Source organism: Silurus aristotelis (assembly GCF_946808225.1).
Source record: "Silurus aristotelis genome assembly, chromosome: 5".
Classification (NCBI taxonomy): domain Eukaryota; kingdom Metazoa; phylum Chordata; class Actinopteri; order Siluriformes; family Siluridae; genus Silurus; species Silurus aristotelis.
In genome coordinates, this window is record NC_139578.1 from 21,970,504 (window position 1) to 21,986,697 (window position 16,194).

At 36.6% G+C, this 16,194-nt stretch overlaps 1 protein-coding gene across 5 annotated transcripts; it reads left to right on the plus strand.

Moving 5' to 3' along the window:
* Nucleotides 1-441: 441 nt before the first annotated feature.
* Nucleotides 442-9,487, plus strand: trip6 (thyroid hormone receptor interactor 6). 5 transcript variants are annotated; one of them, XM_083541201.1, is made up of 11 exons: nucleotides 442-980; nucleotides 1,072-1,151; nucleotides 2,372-2,588; nucleotides 3,288-3,442; nucleotides 4,086-4,190; nucleotides 4,468-5,034; nucleotides 5,696-5,786; nucleotides 5,883-6,052; nucleotides 6,681-6,859; nucleotides 7,081-7,201; nucleotides 7,316-9,487. In XM_083541201.1, exons 3-11 carry the CDS (start codon nucleotides 2,384-2,386, stop codon nucleotides 7,445-7,447), a joined length of 1,725 nt encoding a protein of 574 aa, XP_083397327.1. In that variant the 5' UTR covers nucleotides 442-980; nucleotides 1,072-1,151; nucleotides 2,372-2,383; the 3' UTR covers nucleotides 7,448-9,487. The 5 variants fall into 5 exon arrangements, with proteins under 5 accessions (XP_083397327.1, XP_083397328.1, XP_083397325.1 ...); XM_083541202.1 differs by having other exon boundaries at nucleotides 442-669; nucleotides 2,372-2,963; nucleotides 3,128-3,442; XM_083541199.1 differs by having other exon boundaries at nucleotides 442-669.
* The last annotated feature ends 6,707 nt before the right edge of the window (nucleotides 9,488-16,194 follow it).

A 16,194-nucleotide genomic window follows, 5' to 3' on the forward strand; every position in this document is an offset into this window, starting at 1 on the left:
ATACAGTAAATTAACATACTTTTCAGGAGGCCAACAGTTCACTAAAAATGTTTTTTTGATTGGTTTTATGAAGTATTCAAATATTTTAAATGAATTGGTGGGTTTGTGTTAAATGTGAGCCCAAATCATCTAAATTAAAAGAAATAAACAACTGGAAAAATCTGTGTGTGGTGAATCTATATAATATACGAGTTTCACTTTTTGAATTGAATGACAAAAATAAATCAACCTTTTAATGTTATACTAATTTATTGATTATACAGGTGCATCTCAATAATATTTCAATTAAACTGATGTTTTAATTATATTCAAAATGCATTTTCACGTAAATGTACAAATGCATTTAAAACTAATATAGCATATTTATTTATTTATAGATCAAACTTAGTCCTGTGCCAAGTAAGGATTACGGGCGCCTTTGGTGGCTGGTTTTTATTTCTGTAGATGAGGATCAGTGCCATCTGTCATATTCCAATACGGGATACTGACTGCAAGGCGCAGCTCGCGCGCCCCTCACCGAACTGACGTCACGGGCTTAGAAGGTCGCCACGGGCCCCGGTATCCACGGGGGAGAGGGTCTGAGTCTTGGTGGGATGCAGTCGGTGTACAAACTGCTCAAAAACTCGTCAACTTGACCCACGCAACACGTCGAATGCACGTCGAAGAAACGTAGGCCATTTTCCTGTTGTTTTTCCTGCGCCTCGTTGAGGGTGTGTGAGGGAAGCGATAGGTGTTCATCCTGGTCTAGGCTTAAGCTACAGTTAGCATTCTCGTGCAAACACATAGACGTTGTATTTTGCCTTGAACAGAAAATATATCCTTTATATAAACTTCTAATTTCAATATTTAGTGAAAGTCGGATAATAAGGCGAGAGCGCTGTTGTATTTTGCACGCCATTTGTTTTACATGAACATAAAAAGTGTCTAGTAGCTACAATGCATGGACTTGAAGATCTACTCGCCCTCCGCGCGCACCAAATGTAAAATAGATATAATATATTTATATAAAAAATAAAGAACCCAGAGAGGAAAGGATATACATTAAAAGACACATCTATTTAATTTTGCCAGATGAGAGTCGAATGAGTGCGGCTGTAGACGTGGTGGAATAAAGCCAGCATTTTGAGCAGCAGGAGAAGGAAGAGGGGGAGGTACGGACACTGATTAAAAAAAAAAAAAAAAAAAAACATTAACGCTGCATTTTTCCGGTTTTCTACACAATAATCTGAACGCGGATTTTTGATGATATGATTTGAGCCGCTTTATGGCGACGATTTACACGTTTCTTTTGATCTCCGAGTTGAAAGCGGTCCCGGCGGCACCCTCCCACTGATGGTAAGAGTGTAGCGGCGACTCTGATACACTTACCGGCGAGTGTAGCTTGTTTCCGAACCCGCCGCCTTTTAAATTTCATAAAAAGGCATTATGTGGAAACCACGATTGTGACTTGTGTTTGAATGTTGGCCAGCAGTCCTCGGAGTTGAGTTCGCTCCTGAACGGCTGAGGATACAAACGAAGCCGGTGTGGTGTCGGTACACAGCTCGGTTACATCTCCTGCTTGTTTTGGACGCAGGCCTGTAGGCTCAGAGTAAACGTTAACCGAGCACTTGGGTTGTTCAAAGATGATCCAAATAGTTTATAAACTGGTCTGTGACCTTACATCATGAAAATAGAAATGACCTGTTGCATGTGGTCCTATCAGAACCTGAATTTTGATCATTCTGTTTCAGGTTTAGGCCATGTTTTTTCCCCCAATAACCTTTACAATCATCATTGCAGTAGGAAGCATCCAGTATTCCAGGTTTTGTTCACCATTGTGAAGCAGATATTATTGTACTAGGCCAGCTGGATCGAGCCAAACATTTATTACACAAGATTTCCGATCTTATTTTGATTTAGAGGTTTGTACACAAAGGGTCATATCTAAAAATCAGGACAATAGCTATTGTGCCAATGAGGGATTAAGAGGAGCTTTGCACCTGTGGGAGTTTTGTGTGTAGTATGATGTTTGTTGGAGTACATATGGAATTTCCCTAATGCTTGAGAATAGTTCCCTTTTCCTGCTTTTTAACCAAAGGTTTGTTGTAGCAACTACTTGACAATGTGAAGCTTGTAACATACAAAGACCAATATGAAAAAACTCACCAGGCTTCCATTTGTGATGATGTGCAGTGGCATAATTACTAATAGTTTGATAGCGTCACAAATCAAATATCAGAGTTTGGATAGTAGTTATTTACTTATATTCTAACCATACATTTATTTATGGATGAACAAGCTTTATACACAATTTAAATTAAATAAATATATATATACAAAGTGTTATTCTCATGCTTCTTGCATAAAACAAAAAAAACCTTTGCTCTGCCAGTGGAAGCCCACTATGTCCAGTTCTTCCTGGGTGCCTTCGAGAACTCTGAGTAGCCCTGAAAGAGCTGCAGCACAGATGTCACACTCTGGACCTGCTTTCTACAGACCTCCCAAAAAAGGTCCACCTGACCAGAGAGCCAAATATGGTGGGTATGACCAAAATGGACCAGCGGGTGGAAATAGTGTACCTTCAAGGTACATTGCCACTGGACCCTCAGGTGAGAAAGTCTCATACTTTTATATTTTGTTTCCTGTATGTACACACAATGTTGTGCATGCGGTGCAGACCTACAAGATCTACCTAAAAAAAATGTCAGCTGTTGAATGGAATAGTGAATCTTAAGGTGGACATCATACATTACAAGGCCTTTTCTTTAAAATAAGAGAATATACTGCATATGTGAAATTAAAAGTGCCTGGTCTGTTCCAAGTGATGTATTTTTAAAAGTCAATATCTTTATATATAGAAGCATCTCTCGAAATTCCAAATAACTGAGAAACAAGTTCAAACAAACTTCGTTTGAAAATGGTGGTAAATAAAACCTGGTTGGCAAAAAAAGCTCAGTCTCCATCTTTTGAATACAGACAAAAATGTACAGTGTATTTATTGTTGTATATGTTCATAGATCATTAGGAAAGGCTTTGGTTTTGATTCTGTCTTCCCCTATTGGTGTATATCTACTGTTATCTTTTTGCAAGTATATTTCTGAGAGCGAAGGGATTATTTGTTGAATTTACTTTAGTACACTAGTAACAGATTACTGGTTTCTGTTTTTCTGTCTGTAAAATGTATAATGAATTTGCTGACAGAGTAAATAAAGATTTCGATACTTACTGTTCTATGATTGGATGATAAATGATAAATGAATAATGATTTTTGTTTTGTTAAACATTGCTGTGTTTGTGTGGTTACTTAGGAGGAAGCATGCATCACCAGCATCAAGACGGTTATTCAGGGCCTCCGTCCTATAACCCACTTTCTCCAAAAGGGGAACACTATTATCCCCCAGGACCTGGACCCACAGATGATCATCTCTTTTGGAGCACACACATGAAAAGCTATGATCAACACGTGAGTCCAAACCACTATGTTGCAAATTATGAATCACTGTATTTGAGTTTTTGTTTATGAATAAATACACCAATGTCGTTATTTTAAGACAATGTAGCACTTTTGGCATAGTCTCTGACACACTTTTCTAGGAATTTGTAATCTCAAATGATTATAAAGTAAATTTTATTTCCTTATTCTTTGTCGTATTTGCTTCCCTATATGTAAATCAAATATATATATAAAACATCATAAATAAAAATCTATTTCAAATTGCTCTAAAAAAAAAAAAAAAAAAAAAAGGTATAGGTACAGTGTTTTCTTTATATTTTAGTTTGAAATGATCCCAGACTTTGGAGGCTTTGTCGTATTATTTGGCTTGAATCTTCTCCTCACCCTTTGCTGTTTTCTCCCCGTTACGCCATGTTTCTGTTATCGATGTCTTCTGTGTTACCTGTCCAGAGTTTAGCGGGTGGTGCGTCAGTAATAATGGTCTGTGGACAACACATAGCTCCGTGTGTAGTTAAATGGACTAAACGAAGCATTTAGGCAAATTATTTGCTTCAATTATTTTTTTTTTGTATTCGAATTACTTAATTTACTCAAGGAATTGGAGTAAATTGGTGTATTATAAATAAATATGTTATTGTCTTGTCATTTTCAGACACGTGGGTCTGATCAACACCTCTCTAGTATTGATGCAGAGATAGATTCCCTTACATGCATGCTGGCTGACATGGATAGCCATTCTCAGAACACAAGCACACAGGTACACTAATACTCTGTTTTATCTTTCTTATTGTTGTTATAGAAATTAAAATAGTTTAAGTGTAAAAATTATTACCATGTAGATATGTAATTGGTGGTAAATTAAATTCTGCTGATCTTGTATTAGAACGATGCCTGCATGTACTGTAATGTGATTTGATTTGTATTTTTTATTCATGTGTTTGTAAAAACGAATAAACTGAAATATGTGGAATCCCACTCAAAAATCCAGGTAGCCAAGTGAGTAAAAGATTTACATTAATTTTCATTTTGCACAGCTATACGACAATGTGCCTTACAACAAGCATCTCTACAGCGATCGCTACAAACCATCCAATCAGACAGGTGCTCCGTCCCAGAACAGACCATCCATGGGTTACCCTCCACATCCTCAAAGCCAGTACCATCCTTCTCCACCTTATGTGTCCACCCCAAAGCCTGAACACTCCTATCCATCCCCATCATCGTCTGCCCACATACCTTACCCCCAACCAGTGCCAGCCTCCTACACCACTGCCTCCACTCCAAGTGGGCCACGCTTTACTGTGCAGGTCAAAACTGCCCAGCCTGTGACTTATTCTCAGAGCGGGAGACAGGCAGAGCAGGCCTACACCCCACCACCTCCTCGCCAGCATGCTACTTGCCCTGCCCCACAGGATCGCCCACATTACACAGATGTCCCAGGACAAGGACAGGGCTGGTACCCACCACCCCCTCCACCAACCCAGCAGGCCCATGGTGATCCAGCAGCTTATAAGGCAAGCTCTGGTAGTGTTCAGGTGCCAAGCAGGGTACAGGGACCACCAGGAAAAAAAGGACAAGAGCAGAGTTTCCAGTCTAGTAAGGTGAGAATTTTCTAGATTTCTTAACTGTGATCTGATTGTGGAGACCAAAACATGTTCAAAAATCCCATGTGTTTGTTATCTAATTAGAGATTTAGTCCCCCTTCACTGTTATTATAATCCTGTCTTTTCTGGGAAGACTTTCATTAGATTCTGAAGCATGGCAATGGGGATTTGCCCATTCAGCTAAAGAGCATTAGGGAGGTCAGTCTCTGATGGCTGTTGCGGAAGCCTGTGGTGCAGTTGGCATTCCAACTACAGTAGGGTTAAGGTCAGAGTTCTGTGTAGGGCACTCAGTTTCATTCACTTGACAAACTATGTCTTTATAGCGTGTACATGGAGGCACTGTCATGATGGAACACGTTTAGTCTCCATAGGGCCTAAAAACGAGTATACAGTGACATGCTTCCAAATTATGTGGCAACAGATTAGGGAGAAACCCACATGTGGATGTGATGGTCTGGTGTCTATGCTTTAGGCCATTTAGTGTGAATGCTAACATTAACCATATTTGCTAGTAATCAGGTTTTTTTTTTTTTTTGACAAATCAGTGACTGGCTTATTTTATGTATTTTTTTTCCTTAAATTTTCCAGTTATATTTAAGTGGAAATGTTTGGACATTTGTGAGTAGAAACCCATTTGTAAAAAATGTTGCACCACCAGGGAATAGTGCCAAGAGCAGAGGAGGAGTTGGATCGTCTCACTAAGAAGTTGGTGTATGACATGAATCATCCTCCCACAGAGGAATACTTTGGTATTATATCTCACATAACACTGAGTCAATAGTTCATTTAACAAACGTATGATCTTGACACCTAGTTTGCGTTATGCCATTTTGTTTCTCTCTCAGGCCGGTGTGCCAGGTGTGGAGACAATGTTCTCGGTGATGGGAGTGGCTGTATTGCTATGGAGCAGGTTTTCCATGTGGACTGTTTCACATGTATTACCTGTCATGCCCAACTTAGAGGCAAGCCTTTCTATGCACTGGACAAAAAGAGCTACTGTGAGAGCTGTTACATTGTGAGTCTTATTTATTACATTTTTGTTACTCTGCACCTGTATTTGCTATTTTTGTTTCTCTTTGACTTTTCACATTTTACCCCAGAATTCTTGTTTTTTTATTGCCTTCACATTTTTTTTCTCCTCTCCTCTGTGTTCTTGGGCATAGTCATTCTCATACCCTCTCCGGTGCATCATTCTCCTCGACATCTTAATGCTTTATTTATAGTGGAACTGATGTTAAACCATCCTTTTAATAAGCATAAGATGATCAGTTTAACACATACATTACAACAATGTGAAATCCTTTATTCGCGTATCCTAGCTTATTAGGAAGCTCTGGTCAAAGTGCATAGCCAACTAAAAAACAGTACCTCGTAAGCAGAGAGGGTTAAGGGCATTGCTAAAGGGCCAAACAGTGACCAATCTGTAACCCCAGGCCTTAACCTTTAAGTTACCAATTCCCCTACTTTTGACATGCAGTTTATCCTTACATGCAGTTCTTTCCTTTACTACCACTTTTTAATTTTCTCTTCACAAGATGTGCTGCCCCCTGTCTTGTAATTACTTTCTTAATTGAAATGGAATTCTCCATCTTCTCATTAATCACGCTCTTACTTTTGTTCTTGTTTCTCCAATTTTTTCTCAGAGCACATTGGAGCGCTGCTCAAAGTGTTCAAAACCGATCCTGGATCGGATTCTGCGGGCAATGGGTAAAGCATATCACCCACGCTGTTTCAGCTGCGTCGTTTGTGGCTGCTGCCTTGACGGTGTTCCCTTCACTGTGGATGCCACTTCACAGATTCACTGCATTGAGGACTTCCACAGGTAACTGCAACTGCATTAACATAGACTTTTTCAGTCTTAAACATGTGCCAGCCTTTCTGTCAATACAAGTGTATTCACATGTATACTGCGTAATAGGGCAATTCAAAATCCTTTGCATAAAATATCAGCCCTAATCTAGATATGATTGAAAAGCATTTTATTTGTAATCCAGTCTAAATTATAGTGGACATATTTGATAACTGTATTTCCTTTGTGAACAGGAAGTTTGCCCCAAGATGCTCTGTGTGTGGGGAGCCAATAATGCCTGAGCCAGGTCAGGAGGAGACAGTGAGAATTGTGGCTCTAGATCGCAGTTTCCATGTCAACTGCTATATTTGTGAGGTAAGCACACACTATTGAAATTAACGTTTTCACATTTTCTAAAGCTGAGTAAATGAAGTAATTAAGAAATCGTCCATAATTCAGTCAGAGTTTGAGTACTTGATTGTGTTGCAGGAGTGTGGTTTGCTCCTCTCATCTGAAGGAGAGGGTCGGGGCTGCTATCCTCTGGACGGTCACATTTTGTGCAAGAGCTGTAGTGCCCGACGAATCCAGGACCTCTCTGCCAAAATCTCCACCGACTGCTAACAGCTGTCTGTTATGTTTCAATGCTTTTTATTTTTTGAGGGATATTCAAAGAAAAGCTCAAAGTAGGGATAGCCCCCTCCCCCCTTCCATTCCCCCCTTTCATATTAGCAGACATCTAGGTAATGAAATAATTTCACATGCATTATAGCTGAATTCTACAAACTCAGGGTCTATATTGAAACAGAGCCGTAAAATATGAATGAAGTCTTGCATAGGCCACTTTAGAGGTCAAGTAATATTCTTAACTAAAATAAACACGTTGGTTAAAAAGATTAAAATGCTTATGAGTATAAATTTTGGTTGTTTATATGAGTTGCTGATTTCTCTTATCAGGTGAAAAGGGCACGTTCGGGGTTCGTCAAATAAAGCTTTGTCAGCATGAATCTGTGCTATAACAAAACAGAATTGTATTGGATTAACTGAATAATCAAAAGTTTAAATTACCCAGGAAACATGATGGTAAGGAGTTAAATTGAACTAAAATCACTTTATTGTACACATTTCCTCAAGCTTAAATCTGTATCTGTTGACCCCCTTTTTATACATACAGCAAGGGTCACAGGACAATTTAACTTCTGTTATAACATTTTATATATGCTATAACTTCACACCTTGTCTGCTGTTTTCTGCAGCACACTAGAATTAACACTAGAATTGTTCATTGTTATTGAAGAAAGCACCATACAGTTTAATACCAGAGATGAAAAGCTTTTTTAATTTTATGCCACATTTTTGTTTTTTTGAGTTGAGACTAGTTTCATTTTGTACCTAAAATCTAACTCCTAACCAACGCAGATCAGCATGAAGGCACCTTGTTTAGATAACTATTAAATGAAGGAATTGTAAGCCTATTGTATCATGCATACTGATTTGAAAAAAATAATAGTACTTTAGAAGTAAAGTTGCGTTACAGGGATTTAGAGATGTTGTAAAAAAAAAAAAAAACCCGTAAGGTAATTATAAGATGAAAGAGGTAAATGATAGAAGGAAGCAAAAAGGAGATTGCTGATATTCAGTTCAGTGCCTTCTTAAAATAAGGTTGCCCCGTTAAAAAAAATCTTTCTGGACTGAAATAAAACATAATTGGTGTAGTCTTGCAATCTTGCACCCCAAAACAATAAAGTACTCTCCTGCTGAACTACATTCAGGTAAATGAGCTTTAAACCTTTTGGTTCTTCCACCTTGTTATTTTGCAGCCCTTGCGGGTCGTCTAAATCCCATCCTTGTTTGTTTTTTTTGCCATGGAAGAGTTTTTCGATTTTGTGCTCTTTTGCACAAGTGTTCAATATAACATTCTCATTACTTTATCACCTTTTTTTTTTTTTCATTTCTGTTGGCTAAATAAATCAATTGATTTTGACTGGGCTAAAATAGAATTTCTGATGGTGACGATAGACAGTGATCTGTAATGATTTTAATATACCTATTGTTTCTATTTATGAACTTGCACAATAATTATAATGCAAAAACTGTCAGTATTTGTGTCAAACAAGAGTTTATTTATCAAACTTAAAATTGATTTAGAAATCATTGACAATTGATTTTAAATTGGTTTATAAACAATATTTAGTATTTTTTTCTTTTTATTTTCACTTATTTTTAAGATTTGAACACTCATTCTTCTGCATGTTTTTATTTTTTCCTCTGCTTCATTGCAGAACAGTATCAGTGTCCCCTTACTATTTAAAACTTCATGTTTAATTACTGCCTACTGAATATAATGAACAAAGCTCTTCATGCAGCAGAACTTGTGACTTCGTACAGTGCCACCTTTGTGATTTATTGTGATTCTGACGCATTATTTGAGACTACGGTTAAAAAAAAACCATTCATCAGTACAGCAAGTGAATTTGTGGTGGGGTTTTTATTTTTTTTGTTGTTGTTTTTTTTTTTATCATGGGTGTATGGGGAATGCATCCCATAATTGTTTTAAGAAATGTTAGTTATCAGTACTGCAGATATATAAAACTTTCATGCACTTGTGTCTGAGTCTGAATAGAACAAAGGTTTATTAAAAAAATAAAAATAAATTGGAATCCATATAATATCCTAAGACACTGTCATGCAACTACAAAATGACTCATTACAGGTCAGACATTTGGTTAAAACACCCAAACCCAAAACTATACACAGACACTTTTATTGCTGGCTACTCAAAATCCAGCTATACAGAAATTGGACTCCACCACACATGAGGGTTGAAAAAGAATATCAGCTAACAGGAGGTAAACGTTTTCCAGAAGAAGTTTCTGCACCCAGCTTTCCGTTCACGTGGGGTTAATGGAAGATGGCGTAGGATGCGGCTCAGCTCCATGTCCTCATCAGAAGGGGTGTCATTCTCATCTGGGATCTCCAGCTCAGAAAGGAGCTTTGGCAGAAGTATTCGCAAATAGTCCTGTGTACACATAAGATAAAATATCCAGCAGAGCGTAATTTAAATAATCAAAAATTCTTAATTCATTTGACTGAAGAAAAAGTATAAAAATAGTGAAGATTGACAACATTTTTGCATTCCAAATAATAATGATTTTATATAAATATATATATATATATATATATATATATATATATATATATATATATATATATATATATATATATATATATACACACACACACAAAAAGTCAAATTTTAGTATATATATATATATATATATATATATATATATATATATATATACACACACACACACACACAAAGTCAAATTTTACACATAATAATCACAAATTATTCTCACCTCCTTTCCGTCTTCCTCATTTTGGAGCAAATGAGCCATTAAGTCGTTTCTGGGAGCTGTTCTGACCCTACTCACCAACACAAGAAGGGACAAAGCCAACACCACTACCTGCATTGGAGAACTCATCCTAGTGCTCATCTATGTGTCCAGGCCTATTACTATCACCTGGTCCACTAAGCACAGTGGTCCAAGTGCAGTAATAAGAGGGTTATATACAAGTCAGAGAGGTGGGTGTCTGGAGATGTGTTATTGGTCTAGAAAGGAAAAGGCGTAAAAAGATATGCGGCCATAGACAGAATATATTATGGATGTGTTTGTGGGAGGGGTAAGCATAAATGTGTGTGGTTGTGTGTCAAGATGAAAGTCAGGGTGTGTGAGGAATATCTCAGTAGGGAAAAACTGATAAGGTCAAAGGGAAGTGGTACCTTTTTGATGAGCAAAAACATCTACTTGTAGTAAAAGCTCTAAAGTGGTCATACTACAGTGGTGTGAAAAAGTGTTTGCCCTTTTCTGATTTCTTTTTTTTTTTTGCATGTTTGTCACACTTTAATGTTTCAGATTATCAAGCTAATTTAAATATTAGTAAAAGATAACACAAGTGAACACAACATGCAGTTTTTAAATGAAGGGGGTTTTTTTTATTAAGGGAAAACAATATCCAAAACTACATAGCCATGTGTGAAAAAGTGTTTGCCCCCTGTTAAAACACCTGAGTTTAATTTCTCTAGCCACAGCCAGGCCTGATTACTGCCACACCTGTTCGCCATTAAGAAATCTCATCAATAGGACCTGCCTGACAAAGTGAAGTAGACTAAAAGATTCTCAAAAGCCGGACATCATGCTGAGATCCAAAGAAATTCAGAAACAAATGAGAAAGAAAGTAATTGAGAGTTATCAGTCTGGGGAAGGTTATAAAGACATTTCTAAAGCTTTGGGACTCCAGTGAACCACAGTGAGAGCCATTAATCACATATGGCAAAAAAATGGATGAGTGGAGAACCTTCCCTGGAGTGGCCGGCCGACCAAAATTACCCCAAGAGCACAACAATGACTCATTCAAGAGGTCACAAAAGAACCCACAACAACATCCAAAGAACTGCAGGCCTCACTTAAGGTCAGTGTTCATGACTTCATCATAAGGAAGAAACTGGGCAAAAATGGTCTGCATGGCAGATTTCCAAGACGAAAACCTCTGCTGAGAAAAAAGAACATAAAGGTCCGTCTCATTTTTGCCAGAAAAAATCTTGATGATCCCCAAGACTTTTGGTAAAATACTGTGGACTGATGAGACAAAAATTTAACTTTTTGGAAGGTGTGTGTCACATTACGTCTGGAGTAAAAGTAACACAGCATTTCAGAAAAAGAACATCATACCAACAGTAAAATATGGTGGTGGTAGTGTAATGGTCTGGGGCTGTTTTGCTGCTTTAGGATCTGGAAGATTTGCTGTGATAAATGGAACCATGAATTCTGCTGTTTACCAAAAAGTCCTGAAGAAGAATGTCCGGCCATCTGTTCGTGACCTCAAGCTGAAGCGAACTTGGGTTCTGCAGCAGGACAATGATCCAAAACACACCAGCAAGTCCACCTCTGAATGGCTGAAGAAAAACAAAATGAAGACTTTGGAGTGGCCTCGTCAAAGTCCTGACCTGAATCCTATTGAGATGCTGTGGCATGACCTTAAAAAGGCGGTTCATGCTCAAAAACCCTCCAATGTGGCTGAATTACAACAATTCTGCATAGATGAGTGAACCAAAATTCCTCCACAGCGCTGTAACAGACTCATTGCAAGTTATTGCAAACGCTTGATTGCAGTTGTTGCTGCTAAGGGCCGCCCAGCCCGTTATTAGGTTTAGGGGCAAACACTTTTTCACACAGGGCCATGTAGTTTTGGAATTTGTTTTCCCTCAATAATAAAAACCTTCTTTTAAAAACTGCATGTTGTGTTCAGGTGTGTTATCTTTTACTAATATTTAAATTAGTTTGATTATCCCAAATGAGGATGGGTTCCCCTTCTGAGTATGGTTCCTCTCAAGGTTTCTTCCTCATAACATCTAAGGGAGATTTTCCTTTGCCACAATCGCTATGTCTGCTCATCACACCATTCACCTTAACTGTTGATTTCTGTAAAGCTTCTTTGAGACAATGTCTATTGTGAAAAGCGTTATAGAAATAAACTTGACTTGACTTATTATCTGAACATTAAGGTGTGACAAACATGCAAAAAAATAATAAATCAGGAAGGTGCAAAAACCTTCACACCACTGTATGTTACTGATAAAGAGAAGTATACTGAACCCCCTGATGAAACCCAATGTGCTTGTGATACCGAATGCCAAGCAAAGAAGTCCATTGACGTAAAACTCTGTTTAGGCAAGAAATTTGTCAGTAGTGATTAAGTGCAAACCACATTGATGTGTCTTGGTCTCTGTATGTGGTCCTTTTTTTATGAAGACTTGCTAATGACGAGAAGTGACTCAAATGTTAATTGGTCTGCATGCCCACTCCTCTCTCACTAAAGGCATCGTGCACTGTAGCCTATACAAGACACACACATGCTGATATACACACCTATCACGACCTGGTATTTAACAAGCCCAGATTTAAACAGAATGTCAAGTATGATCTAATACGCTACTTGGTTACTGCTAACATGACATCTTTGCAAGTGGAAATATCAATATATTGACTATAGTCAAATTAATCTATTTTTTTTGTATTGTATAATTACAATATATATGATTATTAAACATATTCCTAACATTCTTACTCATCTCAACATAGAAATACAGGAGACTGGTTGTACTGGCAATTCCAAATCTTGAAATAAATAACAGCATATTAAACAAGCTAAATAATATATTTTAATTATATTATGCACTTAATGGACTAAAGTATTAGGACACCTTCATCCAACCATGGTAATTGCTCAAAATGTTACTACAACGTTGTTGACACAATTGTATAGGATGTCTTCGGATGTGGTAGTATTACATTTTTTCTTCATTTGAAGTAAGAGACCAAAACCTGAATTTTGGTGCAGCATTTCAGAATCATTCCTGCATATACTAGCTATATAAGTGTCATCTTTAATCAGTTAACTATGATGCTTAATCTAAAAAATTAATAGAGATTAATTTAAATAAAGTAATAAAAATTTTTTAATATTGTACAATTTGCACAAAAAAAAGTAATTACCAGAATAATTTAAAAGAACAATCACAATTATAAATGGGTATTAATGTAATTACATGCCAATCATTCAAATCAAAATATAAGTCTATTCTCACTGACACTACTACATTTTTATTAGATAACGTTATACTGCATACTAAATTATTAAGGGCTGTATTTAGTTTACAGTTACTATACTTTGATGTATAAATATGGAAAAACTGGTGAACCAATCCTGATCATTTTGGCCTAGCTCTATACTCATAGACGAGTTTAAAATTTAGGTGAGTTTTATAGTTGATTTTTTTTTACCTTTTACCCATATAACAGATTATTTATCTATAAAAATGGTTTCATTTAGAACATTTGAAGAGCAAACTTGAATTATCCCATTAACCTAACAAACCCATTTGTCTCATAATTTACATGACCAAATAAAATAAACTGTTAATTATTTTAGTGTAAGGAAAATAAATACACTGCACTGAGGATGTACTGTATGTAAACTTGTTAAACTAGCACTGCTTACTCTTTATTTTCCTTTTGTTTCTTTTTACAAAGACTTGCTAATGATGAGAAATGACAAATGTTAATTGATCTGCATGCCCCCTCCTCTCTCACTAAAGGCATCCTGTGCCATAGCCTACACAAGGCACACAGCTGATGACATCGCTGCTTTCATGACCTGGTGTTTAACAAGCTTAAATTTAGCTGATAACCTCAACAATGATGAAACTATATTGAATGTACATTCAGTGGTCACCCAGGTGAGGAAGGGTTTTCTTTTGAGTCTGGTTCCTCTTTAGGTTTCTTCTTCATTTTTCCATCCATTAGGATTTTCCTGGGGATTTGAAATGAAGACAAATTATGTGTTTTTGTGCAAATTACAAAAGAGAAAACACAAAAGTATAAATGATTTGTGAAAAAGCTCAACAACTGTTTTAAACTGTTGTGGATTACCTTTTGACATGATGTTCATCTTTTCTTGAAACATCTGTCTTGTAACTGTCCTTATAAGCACATCTGCAAACAAATCAGTTTCTTATCTGAAAAAAAAACAGCTATTAAAATAGCTGCTACAGGTGCAGTTTGCAAGCTCTGACTAGTGTACTCTCTTACCATCCAATCAAAAGACGTGAAAATGTAGAAGTAATTAAGCGCCTGCTCAAGGGCCCTGGAGTCAGCAACTCAAAATCTGTTTGGTTAAAGAAACAGCTTCAAGCCACATGGATTGTAAAATACAGGGTGCTGGCAGTATTCCTTGCACATGGCTTAAGACAGATATTTTTAACTCCAGCAACATGTGATGTAATGGCCTTAACCTTAACAAACATTTGGTTGTGCTGCAGCGTTCTTGAGGAAACACTATGAAATAAAGAGGACAGACTATTGAGAATAATTCAATATATTTTCATGGACAAATATATATATATATATATATATATATATATATATATATATATATATATATATATATATATATATATATATATATATATATATATAAAATCCTGACAGTTTAGGCCAGCAAAAAAAAAGCCTTGGTGGCCCTGATTGCATATCACTGGAACAAAATAAAAGCATCTAAAACAAGTAAAAATATATATATATTTTTTTGTAATATATAAATATGGACAAAATTGGGACAATTGATTTTTACTTTGAAAATCAAAATGTTACCACAAAGCACACAATTGGATAGGATGACTTTGGATGTTGTAGCATTAAAATTTCCATTTATTTGATCTAGGAGACCCAAACCTGCTCCAGCATGATTGTGTCCCTGAACGTACACTAATCATGTGTTAAACCATCACTGCTTGATCTCCATTTTCCTCCAATAAGGCATTAAGCCACTAGATGGCAATACTGGTAGAAAACCAGAACCAGGGTTATAAAATAAGAGCACATCACAATAGAGACAATCTTCACAATCAGACAGAATACAGTTTTTCCTCAGGTGCTTTGGAGCGTTTTTCTAATCAGAAAAAAAATTCTCAAAACTACTTGTTCAACCTAATTATTTAGTCACTTGTGCAAATCATAAAAACATTTCGTGTTGCTTTGATCAAATTGCAAATGCTTTTGTACATTCATTTAATTGATTGTGTACAATTGTCTATAGTTTTCTTCATTCTCAGTTGTTTGTCATTATAAAAGTTTCCCCTTTCATTGACTAAACCCCCCAAAAATCTCTGCATCAGTCACTGTATAAGTCATTGAATCCAAAATGGTTAAACCAGTTGTCATGATCTTTCAATCGTAAATTTCCATCAAACTTCTTTTGTAAATGTGCCTTAAATTGATGAATTGTGCAGATGAATCTTGAATTTCACTAACAAAGGTGAGTGAACGGCATCAAATTAACCAATGATCAACTGGTTCTCTAAAACAGGTCAAAGTTGAATCTCGTGAACCTTCAAATGGTGACAAAGAAAAACACTGAATTACAATTTCTAAAAAGGGATGGAAAATCAGGTAACGAACAAAGACAGTAAAAGTGTAAATCCTGTCCGGTTTTATGCAATCAATATAAGTCAAATATGCCATCAAATAAATTAATTTGTTCTGTTGAAGTTCATATATATACCATACAGAAGAAATTCAGCCTTGTGAAATTTCAATCATTTTAATCCAAACTGTAGTTTATATCAGGAACTACTGAAACTGTGCCGTCATACTGACAACATGACTGGACGTACTGAAGACCTTGTTTGTGAACAATGACGAAAGGACTTGTCATTATGATGGCAATGAAATGTCCATTGAAACAAATATCTTTGAGGGTTGAACTAATGATTTTGAGAAAAGTACAGCTTTTGCAAGAAATCCAAT

What these genes read in the sequence shown, in the direction of transcription:
- trip6 (XM_083541198.1), top strand. An exon ending in CTCAGAACACAAGCACACAG is followed by an intron (nt 4,191 to 4,467) that starts GTACACTAATAC and finishes CATTTTGCACAG; the next exon opens with CTATACGACAATGTGCCTTA. An exon ending in TCAACTGCTATATTTGTGAG is followed by an intron (nt 7,202 to 7,315) that starts GTAAGCACACAC and finishes ATTGTGTTGCAG; the next exon opens with GAGTGTGGTTTGCTCCTCTC.